Source organism: Procambarus clarkii, chromosome 59 (assembly GCF_040958095.1).
Source record: "Procambarus clarkii isolate CNS0578487 chromosome 59, FALCON_Pclarkii_2.0, whole genome shotgun sequence".
Classification (NCBI taxonomy): domain Eukaryota; kingdom Metazoa; phylum Arthropoda; class Malacostraca; order Decapoda; family Cambaridae; genus Procambarus; species Procambarus clarkii.
The window spans coordinates 10,697,612-10,716,227 of record NC_091208.1 but is presented as its reverse complement, the minus strand read 5'-3'; the positions used below and the strand labels follow the sequence as shown (position 1 = coordinate 10,716,227).

The 18,616-nt window shown below is 40.1% G+C and overlaps 1 protein-coding gene across 1 annotated transcript; it reads left to right on the top strand.

Moving 5' to 3' along the window:
* The first annotated feature begins 232 nt into the window (after positions 1-232).
* Positions 233-18,035, top strand: LOC138353708 (sericin-2-like). The gene is made up of 3 exons (XM_069307091.1): positions 233-353; positions 623-1,078; positions 17,989-18,035. Exons 1-3 carry the CDS (start codon positions 233-235, stop codon positions 18,033-18,035), a joined length of 624 nt encoding a protein of 207 aa, XP_069163192.1.
* Positions 18,036-18,616: the final 581 nt, after the last annotated feature.

Genomic DNA, 18,616 nt, shown 5'->3' with positions numbered 1-18,616 from the left:
CTTCGAGTCCAACCCTATAGCTCAGGAGCAAGTGCAGTCTTCTGCCGACATCCACTACATCACCAATGTCACCCTGGATACTGCCAAAAATAGATTGTTTTGGCTGAAAACCGCCCTAACAAAGGTTGGCAATCTTATGGTAAGAACCCCAACCATGTTTCGGTTGGTGGTACCCCATGGACTGGGGGCCTCCCGTGGTGGCATGGACAACTGGCACAAGGACGTCGGAACCATGCTCATTTCTCTCAATGGTGAGTTAGCCAAGCATAACAAGGAGCTGGTAATCCTCAAACGTCCCACTACTGTTACCCCATCAATGGTACCCCTCCCGAATGATGATCCCAGGGGAGAGGGTGATAGTAAAACTATCACCCTAGATGCAGTGGTGGGGGAGGGTGCCACCACCCCAGGAAGCTCTTCTCGTTCTACACCACCAGCACCACCAGCACCACCAGCTACCCCCAGGAAGAAGAGACATCTACAAGAGTACTCATCCACCTCCAGCGCCGCTCCACCCCCACCCTCAACATCTGCTACAGCCAAACGACGGATCGAAACCACTATTGACTTCGACCCCCTCTCAAATCATCGTATTGACACCATCCTCGATGGAGAGTCACAGGAAATATTCCTGTTATCCTCCTCCCCGAAAAAACAACGAAAGCTGTAACCATCCCCCCACAAAGAAGAGGTGGCAGCACCACCACCGTCAGTAACAGCAGCAGCAGCGACGACAGCAGCAGTACCACCATCTACAGCAGCTTCGGTGGTGGTAGCAGCAGCAACCGTAGCAGCAGCACCACCACCAACGACGGTGGCAGTGGTGTCAGCGGTACCAACAGCTCCAGTGGCGGTGGCGGCAGCGGCAGCAGTACCACCAACTACAGCGGCTGCAGCAGCAGCAGTACCACCATCTACAGCAGCTTCGGTGGTGGTAGCAGCAGCAACCGTAGCAGCAGCACCACCACCAACGACGGTGGCAGTGGTGTCAGCGGTAACCACAGCTCCAGTAGCGGGGGTGGTAGCGGCAGCAGTACCACCAACTACAACGGCTCCAGCGGTGGCAGTAGCAGCAGCAGTACCATCAACGGTGGCAGCGGTGTCAGTGGTACCAACAGCTCCAGCAGCGGCGGCAGCGGCAGCAGCGGGCGACAGCAGCAGCAACAGCTGCTGCTCTTTATATGTAATTTGTTATGGGGAATAATCCCCCTGTTGTAGTTCTTTTAAAAAAAGTAATATTTCCTTAGTAGATTAATAAAATAAAATATAAGTAATGATGTTTTATTCCCACCCCAATCAGTACATAACTGAACAATGGACGAGGAACACTACATATACCTTACTAGCCTCGACCAAGAAGATATATACAACAACATAAGTTCAGCATTTACAAACACCATCCCCACACTACATTTAAACCCTTCCATTAAACATGAAGTGGCCTTAGTCAACATACTCCTACCCAGACGAATTAACGCTATCATCAAAGATGAGGGGGAGTCTGGCATAGACGTCTATGCTATTTTTAAACGAGGAACTCTTTCTAAAAGCCCAGAACATCTCATTTACACTTTCCTCCCCAAAACCAACATATTATCCAGAAACATCACATTCATCACGAGTGAGCTTAGCCGACAAATAATCACCGACATGAAACTTAGTTTCCGTGGTGATTTCAAAATATACTTCTCAGAAAGAGAAACAATCCTCACCTATGATCAATCCTTAGAGCGAGTATTACTAGCCTCCACTCTTAACAATGAAGGTACTGGCTCGTTATATTCTCTTAGCCTTCAATTTAAACACAGAATAGCTAATGTACTTGGTTTTGACAGCAGTCGCAAATACACCATTTATCAGGCAAAAACAGATGACATTACAACAGCCTCCAAGGTCGTGGCCTCATTCCCCCCAGACAATGACGGAGGTTGTGACTATTTACTCATTTATAGTGACGTCATCGAGCCGGATCGATACGGGGGGGGGGGGGGGCAAATTGTAAATATCTTAGATGCAATCAATTATCATGACTCATATTCTAGAGGGGCTCATCCCCTAGTGTACAAGACATTAAATACTAACACGTTGGAGAAAGTAAGTATTAAAATAACAGATCAGTTTGGACGAATGGTTAGTTTTGAAGATGGGAGGTCGGTTACGGCAGTCTTACACCTCCACCCTAAGGTATAACAATATAATCTATATAAATATATATATATATATATATATATATATATATATATATATATATATATATATATATATATATAGAAGTGTTTACCGGCATCATCGGTTATTATAAGAAGAGGAGTCGGGATGCGAATACCTTTCCACACACCCTCCCAGAAGGACTACGGGGAGATCTTCTCCCCCCTCTCTAGGAGACATGGGATGAGAGGGGGAGCGATGAATGACATACGTACATTCCAAGCGCCTTATCTCAGATCTGGTGGTGGTTTTTTTGGAACCTTGGCTGGCTTGGCTCGGCGAGCCATACCATTTTTCATGAAAACTGTAACGCCGACTGCTATCGATTTTGGGAAAAATGTTTTTGGTGATTTAACCAGTGGTAAACGGGATGTAAAGAGTGCTCTGAGAACTCACAGTATTGATGCTCTTAAGACTGTGGGGAAGAAATTGGTAACAGGCGGGAAAATTAAAAGACTCTCTAGGAGAAGAAAAAATAAAAATAATAAATGTAAATGAGACCTTGGGTATAAAAATGACGTATTTTCACTATAGTAAGCAGTCATACTTCACCTTTTGGAGGAGATCATGGCGGAGGCTAGTGGAGCTGGGCTGAAAATACCACTAGAATATTATAGCTCCAGTATTATTGACCAATTTCCTAGAAGTAACAGAATACGTAATGTGGAGAGTTCAATTGCCTCTACGCAGCAAATAGACATTCTACATGTTAACCTCCCTATTAATCAACGTTTGCGGGATAATTACTTACAACTCCGCATCCCTGGAACCCAGGGCGCCTTCTTAGATCTAGCTAATATTATTATAGATTTTAAGGTATCTTTAACGAAAGATGACGATACCACAAAATTGGAAGAGGATGACCATGTGGAATTTGTGAATGGGTTGTCAAATACCATGTTTAAAGGTGTTCAGGTGATTTTAGGAGAGCAGGTAGTTGAAACAAATTCTAATTTTAATTATTGGTCGTTTATTAAATTAATTACCTCCATGCCTCCATCAAAAAAGTCTTCCTTGGGGAGAATTGGAGCCTTTCGTAGGGACTGGAGTGATGATGGTGTAATCCCTAACGAATTTACTAATACATTTTTTACTGGGGCAACCGCCAAGGATAAAAAATTTATGACCGATTTAAAAGGTAAAGGATTGTCAATGTGTTTTACCCTACTATTGGACGTAACAACCCTAGACCAATACATATTAGATAATATAGATGTGCGCCTAAGATTGGAGCTCTCCCCACATGCTTGGGTGCTAAATACAAGTGTGGACGATGGCTCTAAGTATCGGCTGCATATGGATTATGCTAAGTTGTGGGTAACACGAGTGTTCCCCTACCCAAGTGCTTACCTAGCCTTAAACAGCTCACTGTTAGCATCCCCCGACCCCATAAGCTATACTTTCAATAAAACCATTTCTAAAACATATGTCCTAGCAGGGAATCAAACTAGTCTCTTAATTGATCAGCCTTGGGCGCAAGTAATTCCTCACAAGATATTCATGGTAATTGTACCGATGAATTATTTCGCCGGCCTTCACCAAGGTAATGGATTATATTTTGAAAATGCAAAGCTGAAAAATATTGCCATGTATTTGAACAATAACGCAATTTACCGAATTGGCGGTGATTTCGACAATTATTATGCCCGCTTTTATTACGAAACTTTGAAGACATTAGGGTTAGAGCGTGATTCACTTCTAGCCTATGACACTTTTAATAAGGGAAGATCGATATTCGCCTTTGACTTAACCACCATTCAAACAAAGGATTCCCTCCCTGTGGAGAAATCTGGCAACTTGCGTATGGAGCTTGAGTTTGGTGGTGGTGTTACATATAACAGACTGGTTTTACTGTTTGGGGAAACGACCGGGGTACTATCCATCGACGGGCAGAGAACTGTTCTGTGTGACGTGCGAGCTTAAAAACATAATGAATTGTTATGATATAAATATTAATTTACAAAATAATCTAGGGAATCGAGCACTCTACCTAGGTTGTTATAATGCTGATGAGATAGAACATTTATATATCTCATCAAGAAAACCTATTGTTCTCATAACTAATATTTTACCATCACACAGCAGAATCACTATGGGACATTGGGTAGCTATTTATGTTGATAAAGTTAAACATCGAATGTTTTTTTTCGATAGTTATGCAATGTCGGCGGTTACTTATGGACATTATTTTCAAGGATTTATTAAAACTAACAAAATAACAAATGTGTTTGGAATGTGCTACAGACTCCAGAGTGATTTTACTCTTGCCTGTGGGCTGTATTGCGTCATGTTCGTCCATAGGGTGAGCCACCTGGGGTTGCCTTCAACAGTACATTACTTACATAATGTATTTTCAAGCGTTAATTTAAAATTAAATGATAAACGCGCCCTCGCTTATGCGAGACGATATTTTCCTATGAAACATCACTGTGTTAGGACATTTTGTAGAGGAATAAGGGTTGGTTCTTATAGGTGGTGTAGAGAATATTTTTGTTAGCTAGGCAACCTACCTAACAAGGGGATTACCCCCCCATATAAAACCCCTCTCACCCCACAACCTCCCTAGAAGACCTCCAAAATCCTCATCCTACAAATGGAAGGCGTCTCTCCAAAAACACCCATGGGGAAGATTGAAGTCCTTGAAGGGCCTGGTTAGTATTACCCTCACTTTCTGGTAAAGATTTATTTTTTTCCCACAATAGAAAGTTTTTACAACCTCTATTTTACCTCTTCTTTTTTTCAGTGCAATTCTTAGGACCCGTCCAAATTTGTAGAGTAGTAATTCTACGTGGGGGGTCTGCCCCAAACAAGATACTGTTACGTAGCCTAATTGATGATGCCTGCTGTAGAGGACACAAGGTCGCTCCTGCAGGGGGAGAGGTATGTACTAGCAGTAAATAGAATATTTTTCAAATAAAAGATATAATCCTATAAATTATTTCCCCCATCTTTTTCCAGAACACTTCAGATGGGGGCCGGAAGGAAACTCGTCCAAAAGGCAACCACCCAACTCACCCCACCCCCCCAAGAGAGGGGGAGGGGGTCAAGACCTCCCCCCACTCACCACAGATGGGGAGACGTCAGAATTCTACTCAGATGAGGAAGGGGAGGTGGAGGGGGGAGAGGGATAAGAGTGAGGAAAACCATAACTACAATTATTACCTATCATAATTAACTTCTTATGCATCATTTGTGATTTTTATCTAATAAAGCATTAATAAATTCTTTGATTTTTTTTAACCCCTGGGGGGGGGAGATTTATAATTTAATACCCCTATATAAGACCCACTCGATCCCCACTGGGTGTGGAACTCTGTTACGGTAAAGTCAAGGCCATTAGGTGCGAGGGAGGGTATGGGCGACCACCCCTACCGAGAGGAACCTGTTTTACACCTGCCCCATAGAGGAATGTGGGGGCGTAACTGGCACTCACCTGTGAGTGTTTATTATACAAATAAATTCATTTTTACTTAAATTTACTGTCATACTTTACTGTATAAATGAACAGGATCATAGTGGCGCATAATAGATACCTATCTTCACTGTTTTTCGACTGCTACCACTCACACCTTGGGTGACCTAATATGGAGTGGCACTATGTGGCTCCCCGCTTCTGATTTTCTTATCTGATTTCCATACACAGGTGGCTCTATGTGGCACGATCTTCACTACTTATTATAGTTGGAGTTATATATAGGCCACCAAATTTAGACAGAATGGAAGCAAAGCATCTATGGGATGAAATATCTAGAGCATCTACATCTAACAGTATTTATGTCATGGGTGACTTTAATTTTAGTGGAATAAAATGATTGAACAAAACACGGGAATAGTGAAGCAGAAGATTTTCTAGAATTAATTGACGATTGCTTTCTTACGCAACACATACAGGAACGTTGTATTGTTACACTGCCATATGTTGTATTGTTACACTGCCACATGTTGTATTGTTACACTGCCACATGTTGTATTGTTACACTGAAACATGTTGTATTGTTACGCTGCCACATGTTGTATTGTTTCACTGCCACACCTTGTATTGTTACACTGCCACACGTTGTATTGTTACACTGCCACACGTTGTATTGTTACACTGCCACACCTTGTATTGTAACACAATCACATCTTGCATTTCAAGACATATTCCCACATTTTGTATTGTAATACTACAACATTTTGCATTGTAACACCTAATGCCAAATCCTGTAATGTAACTCTTACTGCCACACCCTATAATGTAACTCTTACTGCCACACCCTATAATGTAACTCTTACTGCCACACCGTATAATGTAACTCTTACTGCCACACCCTGTAATGCAACTCTTACTGCCACACTGTGTAATGCAACTCTTACTGCCACACCCTGTAGTGTAACTCTTACTGCCACACCCTGTAATGTAACTCTTACTGCCACACCCTGTAATGTAACTCTTACTGCCACACCTTGTAATGTAACTCTTACTGCAACACCTTGTATTGTAATACTGCCACACCTTGTATGGTAAAACTTTCTGCCACACTATGTAATGTAACACTGCCACACCTTATAATGTAACACGTTGTTGCCACACCGTATATTGTATCACTGCCGCACTCTTGTATTGAAATATTTACTGCCTCATCTTGTACAGTAACACTTACTGCCACACCATTGTATTGTAACCTTGCCACACCTTGTATAGTAATAATTACCCTCACACACCTTACAACTTATGATCATTTATATTGCTTATATAAACATTTTATCCACACCATTTATATAATAAACACAATAATTCCAGAACCCGGCTCTGTGGTGCAGCGGTCAGCACGGCCGCCTTTAATGTGGCAGACTCAGGTTCAACTCCTGGCGGAGCCTTTTTCTCTCCCGCTAAATTTACACCCAGATAAATTTACTATGAATAAATAAATAAATAAATCAATTTTTATTCAGGTAATGTACATACATACAAGGTAAGATACAAAGTTGATGGATTTATAGATAGAGCTAGTACATACAATGCCTAAAGCCACTATTACGCAAAGCGTTTCGGCCAGCTGATTATTACTGATTATTATATTTCATTATCTTCAGTAGAGTACTTGTAATGTGTTTTAAAGTATATTTAGCTAATTATAGCGTTTAAAAATACTCCATTAGGCCTACATTGCCACGAAAATTATATATATATTGTATTGTATATATTCTGTATATAATATTGTATATATTCTTGTTGGTAAGCTATAAGTTAGAAACAGCCGTCGTAGTGAAAATTGTGTCATTTATAAAATTCCTTGTAAAGACTGTAATAAGTTCTATGTTGGGCAAACATCTAAAAATTTAAAATGTAGAATTTCGCAACATAAATACTCTGTAAGACATGGCCAATTGTCTAATGCTTTGTTTGTTCATCTGTCAGAAGATGCTCACCAAATTGATTGGGCGATGGCTTCTTCAATAACGAATTGTAAAAGCACCTATAACTATAACAGAACATAATTGAATCTGCTTTGATACAGATCACAAAAGAAAGTAATTTGAACATTAGCAGTGGTCTATATAACTTAGATCCTTTTTTAATAGATCAATTAAAGGGCGATTTATGTAGGATCATTGGAACACATTTGTCTCACTAATTCATTGTAAATATTTACTATTTTATGCTATAAAAAAATTAGATATTATTGCACTTACCGAAACGTGGATGAATGTAGAAAATAGAGAATTATTAGCTGAATATCAAATAAATGGATTTAAATTATTTCACACAGATCAATATATTAGACGAGGAGGGGGAGCAGCCATATATGTTAGGGACAATTTGAAATGTAGTCTCAAAGAGGGAATCAAAACTGAGCCACACACAGAAACTATTTGGATAGAATTAAACGAAAAAGCAAATAATATTATAGTAGGAGTTATATATAGGCCACCAAATTTAGACAGAATGGAAGCAAAGCATCTATGAGATGAAATATCTAGAGCATCTAGATCTAACAGTATTTATGTCATGGGTGACTTTAATTTTAGTGGAATAAACTGATTGAACAAAACAGGGAATAGTGAAGCAGAAGATTTTCTAGAATTAATTGACTATTGCTTTCTTACGCAACACATTAAGGAACGTTATATTGTTACACTGCCACACGTTGTGTTGTTACACTGCCACACGTTGTATTGTTACACTGCCACATGTTGAATTGTTACACCGCCACAAATTGTATTGTTACACTACCACATGTTGCATTGTTACACTGCCACATGTTGTATTGTTACACTGCCACACGTTGTATTGTTACACTGCCACGTGTTGTATTGTTACACTGCCACACGTTGTATTGCTACACTGCCACACATTGTATTGTTACACTGCCGCATGTTGTATTGTTACACTGCCACACGTTGTATTGTTACACTGCCACATGTTGTATTGTTACACTGCCACACCTTGTATTGTTACACTGCCACATGTTGTATTGTTACACAGCCACTCCCTGTAATGTAACTGTTACTGCCACACCCTGTAATGTAACTCTTACTGCCACACCTTGTATTGTAATACTTACTGCCACACCTTGTATGGTAAAACTTTCTGCCACACTATGTAATGTAACACTGCCACACCTTATAATGTAACACGTTGTTGCCACACCGCATATTGTATCACTGCCGCACTCTTGTATTGAAATATTTACTGCCTCATCTTGTACAGTAACACTTACTGCCACACCATTGTATTGTAACCTTGCCACACCTTGTATAGTAATAATTACCCTCACACACCTTACAACTTATGATCATTTATATTGCTTATATAAACATTTTATCCACAACATTTATATAATAAACACAATAATTCCAGAACCCGGCTCTGTGGTGCAGCGGTCAGCACGGCCGCCTTTAAAGTGGCAGACTCAGGTTCAACTCCTGGCGGAGCCTTTTTCTCTCCCGTTAAATTTACACCCAGATAAATTTACTATGAATAAATAAATAATTAAATTTTTATTCAGGTAAGGTACATAAATACAAGGTAAGATACAAAGTTGATGGATTTATATATAGAGCTAGTACATACAATGCCTAACGCCACTATTACGCAAAGCATTTCGGGCAGCTGATTATTACTGATTATTATATTTCATTATCTTCAGTAGAGTACTTGTAATGTGTTTTAAAGTATATTTAGCTAATTGTAGCGTTTAAAAATACTCCATTAGGCCTACATTGCCATGAAAATTATATATATATTGTATTGTATATATTCTGTATATAATATTGTATATATTTTTGTTGGTGAGTTATAAGTTAGAAACAGCCCTCGTAGTGATAATTGTGTCATTTATAAAATACCTTGTAAAGACTGTAATAAGTTCTATGTTGGGCAAACATCTAATGATTTGAAATGTAGAATTTCGCAACATAAATACTCTGTAAGACATGGCCAATTGTCTAATGCTTTGTTTGTTCATCTGTCAGAAGATGCTCACCAAATTGATTGGAAGATGGCTTCTTCAATAACGAATTGTAAAAGCACCTATAACTATAACGGAAACATAATTGAATCTGCTTTGATACAGATCACAAAAGAAAGTAATTTGAACATTAGCAGTGGTCCATATAACTTAGATCCATTTTTAATAGATCAATTAAAGGGCGATTTATGTAGGATCCTTTTAACACATTTGTCTCAATAATTCATTGTAAATATTTACTATTTTATGCTATAATTAAAAAAAATAGATATTATTGCACTTACCGAAACGTGGATGAATGTAGAAAATAGAGAATTATTAGCTGAATATCAAATAAATGGATTTAAACTATTTCACACAGATCGATATATTAGACGAGGAGGGGGAGCAGCCATATATGTTAGGGACAATTTGAAATGTAGTCTCAAAGAGGGAATCAAAACTGAGCCTCACACAGAAACTATTTAGGTAGAATTAAACGAAAAAGCAAATAATAATATAGTACGAGTTATATATAGGCCACCAAATTTAGACAGAATGGAAGCAAAGCATCTATGGGATGAAATATCTTGAGCATCTAGATCTAACAGTATTTATGTCATGGGTGACTTTAACTTTAGTGGAATAAACTGATTGAACAAAACAGGGAATAGTGAAGCAGATTTTCTAGAATTAATTGACGATTGCTTTCTTACGCAACACATTAAGGAACGTTGTATTGTTACACTGCCACACGTTGTATTGCTACACTGCCACGTTGCAACCCGTTCTCACACAAGACAGCACATATATGACTTAATGCTTAAATTCAATATGTTGAATATGATTTAGTACATATGTGATATATTTCCAGTTACCTTTTTTACCAAGGCCCAAACTCTTCCTCACGTACCAATTTACGTGTCACAGTACCCGTCCATCAACGTAGATAGCAGAATAGTCGTGATTGGTTCTATTATTATGAAAATTGTAGTTTTCAGGTCCCACATGGGTTGTGAAATTTACCTACTATTGTCCATGCTCTTAGAATATTACAGATCAACTACTTCCTATTGAATGCTCGTAGTTTTGTTTTGAGAAATATTAGTTGTTCTTAGTAAATTATAATAAGCACTATAAATTATTACATAGAATAACAGTGCTTCACCAATCAATATTATATACCATAGTTTGCGCTTTAAAAATCTTTAAAGAATGTTTTGTAGGAACGCTAACAGAAAACGATGTTATGTTGGAATGCTTATGGGGTAAACTACTGCAAACTTGGGGATCACTTCCACCCACAGGAAGGGAATGGGGTCCAATACCATCCACTGGATGTGTATGGCGTCCACTACCACCGACAGGATGGGTATGGGGCTCACAACCACCCACAGGATGGATATGAGGGTCACATCCACCCACAGGGTGAGTATGGGGATCACATCCACCTACAGGAAGGGTATGGGGTCCAATACCACCCACAGGATGAGTATGGCGTTCACTATCACCCACAGGATGGGTATGGGGCTCCAACCACCCACAGAATAAGTATGGGGTCCAATAACACCCACTGGATGTGTATGGCGTCCATTGCCGCCCACAGGATGAGTATAGGGTCCAGTATCGCCCACAGGATTAGTATATAGAGTCCACTGCCGCCCACAGGGTCGGTAAAGGGTCCACTACCGCCCACAGGGTTGGTAGGGGGTCAACTGCCGCCCACAGGGTCGGTAAAGGGTCCACTACCGCCCACAGGGTTGGTAGGGGGTCAACCGCCGCCCACAGGGTCGGTAGGGGGTTCACTACCGCCCACAGGGTCGGTATGGGGTCCACTGCCACCCACAGGGTCGGTATGGGGTCCACTACCGCCCACAGGGTCGGTAGGGCGTCGACAGGTTCGGTAGGGGTCCACTGCCGCCCACAGGGTCGGTATGGGGTCCACTGGCGCCCAAAGGGTCGGCAGGGGGTCCACTACCGCCCACAGGGTCGCTATGAAGTCAACTACCGCCCATAGTGTTTGTATAGTGCCCACTACCGCCCATAGTGTTATGGGGTCCACTACCCCTCATAGTGTCGGTATGGGGGTCCATTACTACCAATAGGGTGTGTCTGGGGTCTATTTTTTTCTGTATAGCAGAGGTGGCAATACTGCTTTTCCAATCTCATTTGTTGTTGAATGTAAAATATTTGTTGCTCGACTTGCAACAATTTATATATATATATATATATATATATATATATGCAATTGACGATCACAAAACACTGATCATTTTATGCGGAAAATCCACAGAGAAATATGAAAGGAGGTGAACGTTTCGGCTTTGTTAAAGCCTTTGTCAACACCAGACTGACTCATTCACCACCACCAGACTGACACCAGACAGTCAGTCTGGTGTTGACAAAGGCTTTAACAAAGCCGAAACGTTCACCTCCTTTCATATTTCTCTGTGGATTTTCTGCATATATATATATATATATATTATTAAATATGACCGAAAAAGTAAGATTAATAATTCTAACACGAATTTTCTCAATCTTTCGTACATTACGCTTCACTGTTGGAGGTAAATCAAAAATCACTTCTCCAAAATTCATTTTTATTTCTAGTCTGACGCGACACGGGCGCGTTTCGTAAAACTTATTACATTTTCAAAGACTTCACAAATACACAACTGATTAGAACTTGCGTTTCTCTGATTTTATATCTACATTTGAGTGAGGTGGGAAGGGTGATGTGGCATTAACACAAGACAGAACAATAGGGGATATTAATAGGGTATTAAAAGTATCAACACAAGACAGAACAGAAACAATGGGTATTGAATAGAAGTGTTTGTAGAAAGCCTATTGGTCCATATTTCTTGATGCTTCTATATTGGAGCGGAGTCTTGAGGTGGGTAGAATATAGTTGTGCAATAATTGGCTGTTGATTGCTGGTGTTGACTTCTTGATGTGTAGTGCCTCGCAAACGTCAAGCCGCCTGCTATCGCTGTATCTATCGATGATTTCTGTGTTGTTTACTAGGATTTTTCTGGCGATGGTTTGGTTATGGGAAGAGATTATATGTTCCTTAATGGAGCCCTGTTGCTTATGCATCGTTAAACGCCTAGAAAGAGATGTTGTTGTCTTGCCTATATACTGGTTTTTTTAGAGCTTACAGTCCCCAAGTGGGCATTTGAAGGCATAGACGACGTTAGTCTCTTTTAAAGCGTTCTGTTTTGTGTCTGGAGAGTTTCTCATGAGTTGGCTGGCCGTTTTTCTGGTTTTATAGTAAATCGTCAGTTGTATCCTCTGATTTTTGTCTGTAGGGATAACGTTTCTATTAACAATATCTTTCAAGACCCTTTCCTCCGTTTTATGAGCTGTGGAAAAGAAGTTCCTGTAAAATAGTCTAATAGGGGGTATAGGTGTTGTGTTAGTTGTCTCTTCGGAGGTTGCATGGCTTTTCACTTTCCTTCTTATGATGTCTTCGATGAAACCATTGGAGAAGCCGTTATTGACTAGGACCTGCCTTACCCTACAGAGTTCTTCGTCGACTTGCTTCCATTCTGAGCTGTGGCTGAGAGCACGGTCGACGTATGCGTTAACAACACTCCTCTTGTACCTGTCAGGGCAGTCGCTGTTGGCATTTAGGCACATTCCTATGTTTGTTTCCTTAGTGTAGACTGCAGTGTGGAAACCTCCGCCCTTTTCCATGACTGTTACATCTAGAAAAGGCAGCTTCCCATCCTTTTCCGTCTCGTAAGTGAAACGCAGCACGGAACTCTGCTCAAATGCCTCCTTCAGCTCCTGCAGATGTCTGACATCAGGTACCTGTGTAAAAATGTCGTCAACATACCTGCAGTATATGGCCGGTTTCAAGTTCATGTCGACTAAGACTTTTTGCTCGATGGTACCCATGTAGAAGTTTGCAAACAGGACACCTAGGGGAGAACCCATGGCGACCCCATCTACTTGCTTATACATGTGCCCATCCGGGCTCAAGAAGGGTGCCTCTTTAGTACAAGCTTGGAGTAGTTTCCTCAGAATACTTTCTGGCATGTCAAGAGGAGTACAGGCTGGATCACGATACACTCTGTCGGCTATCATTCCGATTGTCTCGTCCACAGGTACGTTGGTAAACAGCGATTCTACGTCCAACGAGGCTCTTATCCCTGTGGCCCGTGCGCCCCGCAGTAAGTCCACCAGTTCCTTTGGAGACTTCAGGCTGAAGGCGCAAGGAACATAAGGAGTCAGCAGGCCGTTGAGTCGCTTCGCCAGTCTGTACGTGGGTGTGGGTATCTGGCTAATGATTGGCCGAAGTGGGTTTCCAGGCTTGTGCGTCTTGACATTTCCATACGCATATCCAGGTTTATATTCCCCAATGATCTTTGGCAGGTGGAGTCCGGATTTCTTGGCGTTCACAGTTTCGATCAGTTTGTTGACCTTTGCTTTTAATTCGGCTGTAGTGTCCTTCGTTACCCTTTGGAACTTAGTTTGGTCAGAGAGTATGATGTTCATTTTCGCCAGATATTCGTCTTTTTTAAGAATGACATATATTGGCGACTTGTCACCTCTCCTGACAACTATCTCCTTGTTCTCACGAAGGCTTTTAGCTGCCGCTTTAAGCTCGGGGGACAGTATGGTGCTTCTGTAGTTGCCTCGATTCTTTCCTCCTTCTGCAATAAGTTCTGCTTGTAAGGTATCTTTTGTAGTGACCTTCTTTTGTGTCTCGAGGTCGAATATGTCGTCCAACAGAATTTCCAACTCTACTTTCCGGGCCATGTTATGTCCAGACCGAGTGAAATGGCCCGGAAAGTAGAGTTGGAAATCAACACATACAGGAACGTTGTATTGTTACACTGCCACACGTTGTATTGTTACACTGCCACACGTTGTATTGTTACACTGCCATATGTTGTATTGTTACACTGCCACATGTTGTATTGTTACACTGCCACATGTTGTATTGTTACACTGCCACATGTTGTATTGTTACACTGCCACACCTTGTATTGTTACACTGCCACAGGTTGTATTGTTACACTGCCACACGTTGTATTGTTACACTGCCACATGTTGTATTATTACACTGCCACACGTTGTATTGTTACACTGTCACACGTTGTATTGTTACATTGCCACACATTGTACTGTTACACTGCCACACGTTGTATTGTTACACTGTCACACGTTGTATTATTACACTGCCACACATAGTATTGTTACACTGCCACATGTTGTATTGTTACACTGCCACATGTTGTATTGCTACACTGCCACATGTTGTATTATTACACTGCCACACGTTGTATTGTTACACTGCCACACCTTGTATTGCTACACTGCCACATTTTGTATTGTTACACTGCCACATGTTGTATTGTTACACTGCCACACGTTGTATTGTTACACTGCCACATGTTGTATTGTTACACTGCCACACGTTGTATTGTTACACTGCCACACGTTGTATTGTTACACTGCCACATGTTGTATTGTTACACTGCCACACGTTGTATTGTTACACTGCCACATGTTTATTGTTACACTTCCACATGTTGTATTGTTACACTGCCACGTGTTGTATAGTTACACTGCCACATGTTGTATTGTTACACTGGCATATGGTTTATTGTTACACTGCCACACGTTGTATTGTTACACTGCCACACGTTGCATTGTTACACTGCCACACGTTGCATTGTTACACTGCCACATGTTGTATTGTTACACTGCCACACCTTGTATTGTTACACTGCCACATTTTGTATTGTTACACTGCCACACGTTGTATTGTTACACTGCCACATTTTGTATTGTTTCACTGCAACACCTTGTATTGTTACACTGCCACATGTTGTATTGTTACACTGGCATATGTTGTATTGTTACACTGCCACACGTTGTATTGTTACACTGCCACACGTTGTATTGTTACACTGCCACATGTTGTATTGTTACACTGCCACATGTTGTATTGCTACACTGCCACGCGTTGTATTGTTACACTGCCACACCTTGTATTGAAATACTTACTACTACACCGTGAATTGTAACACTATCACATCTTGCATTTCAAGACATATTCCCACATTCTGTATTGTAATACTACTGCATTTTGCATTGTAACACCTACTGCCACATCCTGTAATGTAACTCTTACTGCCACACCCTGTAATGTAACTCTTGCTGCCACACCCTGTAATGTAACTCTTACTGCCACACCTTGTAATGTAACTCTTACTGCCACACCCTGTAATGTAACTCTTACTGCCACACCCTGTAATGTAACTCTTACTGCTACACCCTGTAATGTAACTCTTACTGCCACACCTTGTATTGTAATACTTACTGCCACACCTTGTATGGTAAAACTTTCTGCCACACTATGTAATGTAACACTGCCACACCTTATAATGTAACACGTTGTTGCCACACTGTATATTGTATCACTGCCGCACTCTTGTATTGAAATATTTACTGCCTCATCTTGTACAGTAACACTTACTGCCACACCATTGTATTGTAACCTTGCCACACCTTGTATAGTAATAATTACCCTCACACACCTTACAACTTACGATCATTTATATCGCTTATATAAACATTTTATCCACAACATTTATATAATAAACACAATAATTCCAGAACCCGGCTCTGTGGTGCAGCGGTCAGCACGGCCGCCTTTAAAGTGGCAGACTCAGGTTCAACTCCTGAAGGAGCCTTTTTCTCTCCAGCTAAATTTAAACCCAGATAAATTTACTATGAATAAATAAATAAATAAATTTTTATTCAGGTAAGGTACTTACATAAAAGGTAAGATACAAAGTTGATGGATTTACAGATAGAGCTAGTACATACAGTGCCTAAAGCCACTATTACGCAAAGCCTTTCGGCCAGCTGATTATTACTGATTATTAAATTTCATTATCTTCAGTAGAGTACTTGTAATGTGTTTTAAAGTATATTTAGCTAATTATAACGTTTAAAAATACTCCATTAGGCCTACATTGCCATGAAAATTATATATATATATATATATATATATATATATATATATATATATATATATATATATATATATATATATATATATATATATATATATATATATATATATATATATATTGTATTGTATATATTCTGTATATAATATTGTATATATTCTTGTTGGTAAGTTATAAGTTAGAAACAGCCCTCGTAGTGATAATTGTGTCATTTATAAAATACCTTGTAAAGACTGTAATAAGTTCTATGTTGGGCAAACATCTAAAGATTTGAAATGTAGAATTTCGCAACATAAATACTCTGTAAGACATGGCCAATTGTCTAGTGCTTTGTTTGTTCATCTGTCAGAAGATGCTCACCAAATTGATTGGGAGATGGCTTCTTCAATAACGAATTGTAAAAGCACCTATAACTATAACAGGAAGATAATTGAATCTGCTTCGATACAGATCACAAAAGAAAGTAATTTGAACATTAGCAGTGGTCTATATAACTTAGATCCATTTTTAATAGATCAATTAAAGGGCGATTTATGTAGGATCATTGGAACACATTTGTTGTGGGATATTTGGGCTTGATTCTGATTAATTAATAATTAAAGTAGTAAATTAAATTACGAAGGACCACCCACCTTTAAAGTAAAGAGGGAAACTGAGAATTTCTGATCATTAAATAATTCCTAGATGAAACCAGTAACTATGGATATAACTAGAAAGCATGATCATAAGATTAATTAATGGGCTGTATTATTAAAAGAAATTAAGCCTCAAACACCTACATTGGGGGGTTATTACTGGAGGTAAGTACGTCCAGGAATCAGTGTGGTTCGTTCACTAATTCAATTAATAATAATCTAATCCTATAAAATAATGCTGAATACAATATCATTCACATAAAGAAGAATATGAATATGAGCATAATAATGAGTTACAGTAAATCACACATTAATATCAAAACATTCTGAATAAATCAAATTGCAAAGGAATGGATAAAAAGGAAATAAATCTTAGCTTGAAGCAGATTCCTTTAGATAACCATAGAAGTCCTCTTAATCTCCAAGTCTGGTACACTGACGAATGGTACGGTTCAACATGGAGAAGGCAGCATGAGGAATTCTTCTCTCGGGCTGCAAGATAAATAACTACCAGTAGCAATTGATTTAACTACTCAATTTATATTCAAAAATGTTAAGATTTACAGATGAAATGCTAATCACCTGTTATTAGGTGTTATCCCGCTTCATAACGAACAATCACCCTGCTATTATCAGACCTGTAAATGATGCATCAAATAAAGGAGTACTTAGCTGTGGGCACTGTACATGTATTAAGATTGCCGTATTTTCGCATCCCAGGTTCCGGTGAACCTATCCTGGATAGTGATGCGCTTCAAGTTGGCTGATCACGTGTCGTCAGGAACCAAATCAAGGGGTCCCTTATTTAACACCAGCACTAGTTGAAGATATTATCTGCAAGGTCATTCACGCCTCACAGTGGAGGCTTTCATCTGAGGATGGATAACACTTGTCCTATTTGCTGGACAATGGCGTCTTTTACGAGTACGGTAAGCGCAGCTTTGCCTCCTTTCGGCTCTGCACGTGTCCGCGTACTGAGGAGGATGGTGTCCCTCCAACCCACGCCGAGTCGACGTTCATAACACAAATCATTGTCTCGAACATTAATATTTCTCGCATTTGCGCTTGAAACGTTAAAGACTGGACAAGTTTATTATTTAGAGGAACAAATTATTATTATTTACTAATTTAAGAATAGTAAATATATAAGGGAGAGGAATTAATGTCTCCCCATGGCATTCATTACCTGGTTACCTGGTTGATACCTGGTTACCTGGTTGATGGGGTTCTGGGAGTTCTTCTACTCCCCAAGCCCGGCCCGAGGCCAGGCTCGACTTGTGAGAGTTTGGTCCACCAGGCTGTTGCTTGGAGCGGCCCGCAGGCCCACATACCCACCACAGCCCGGTTG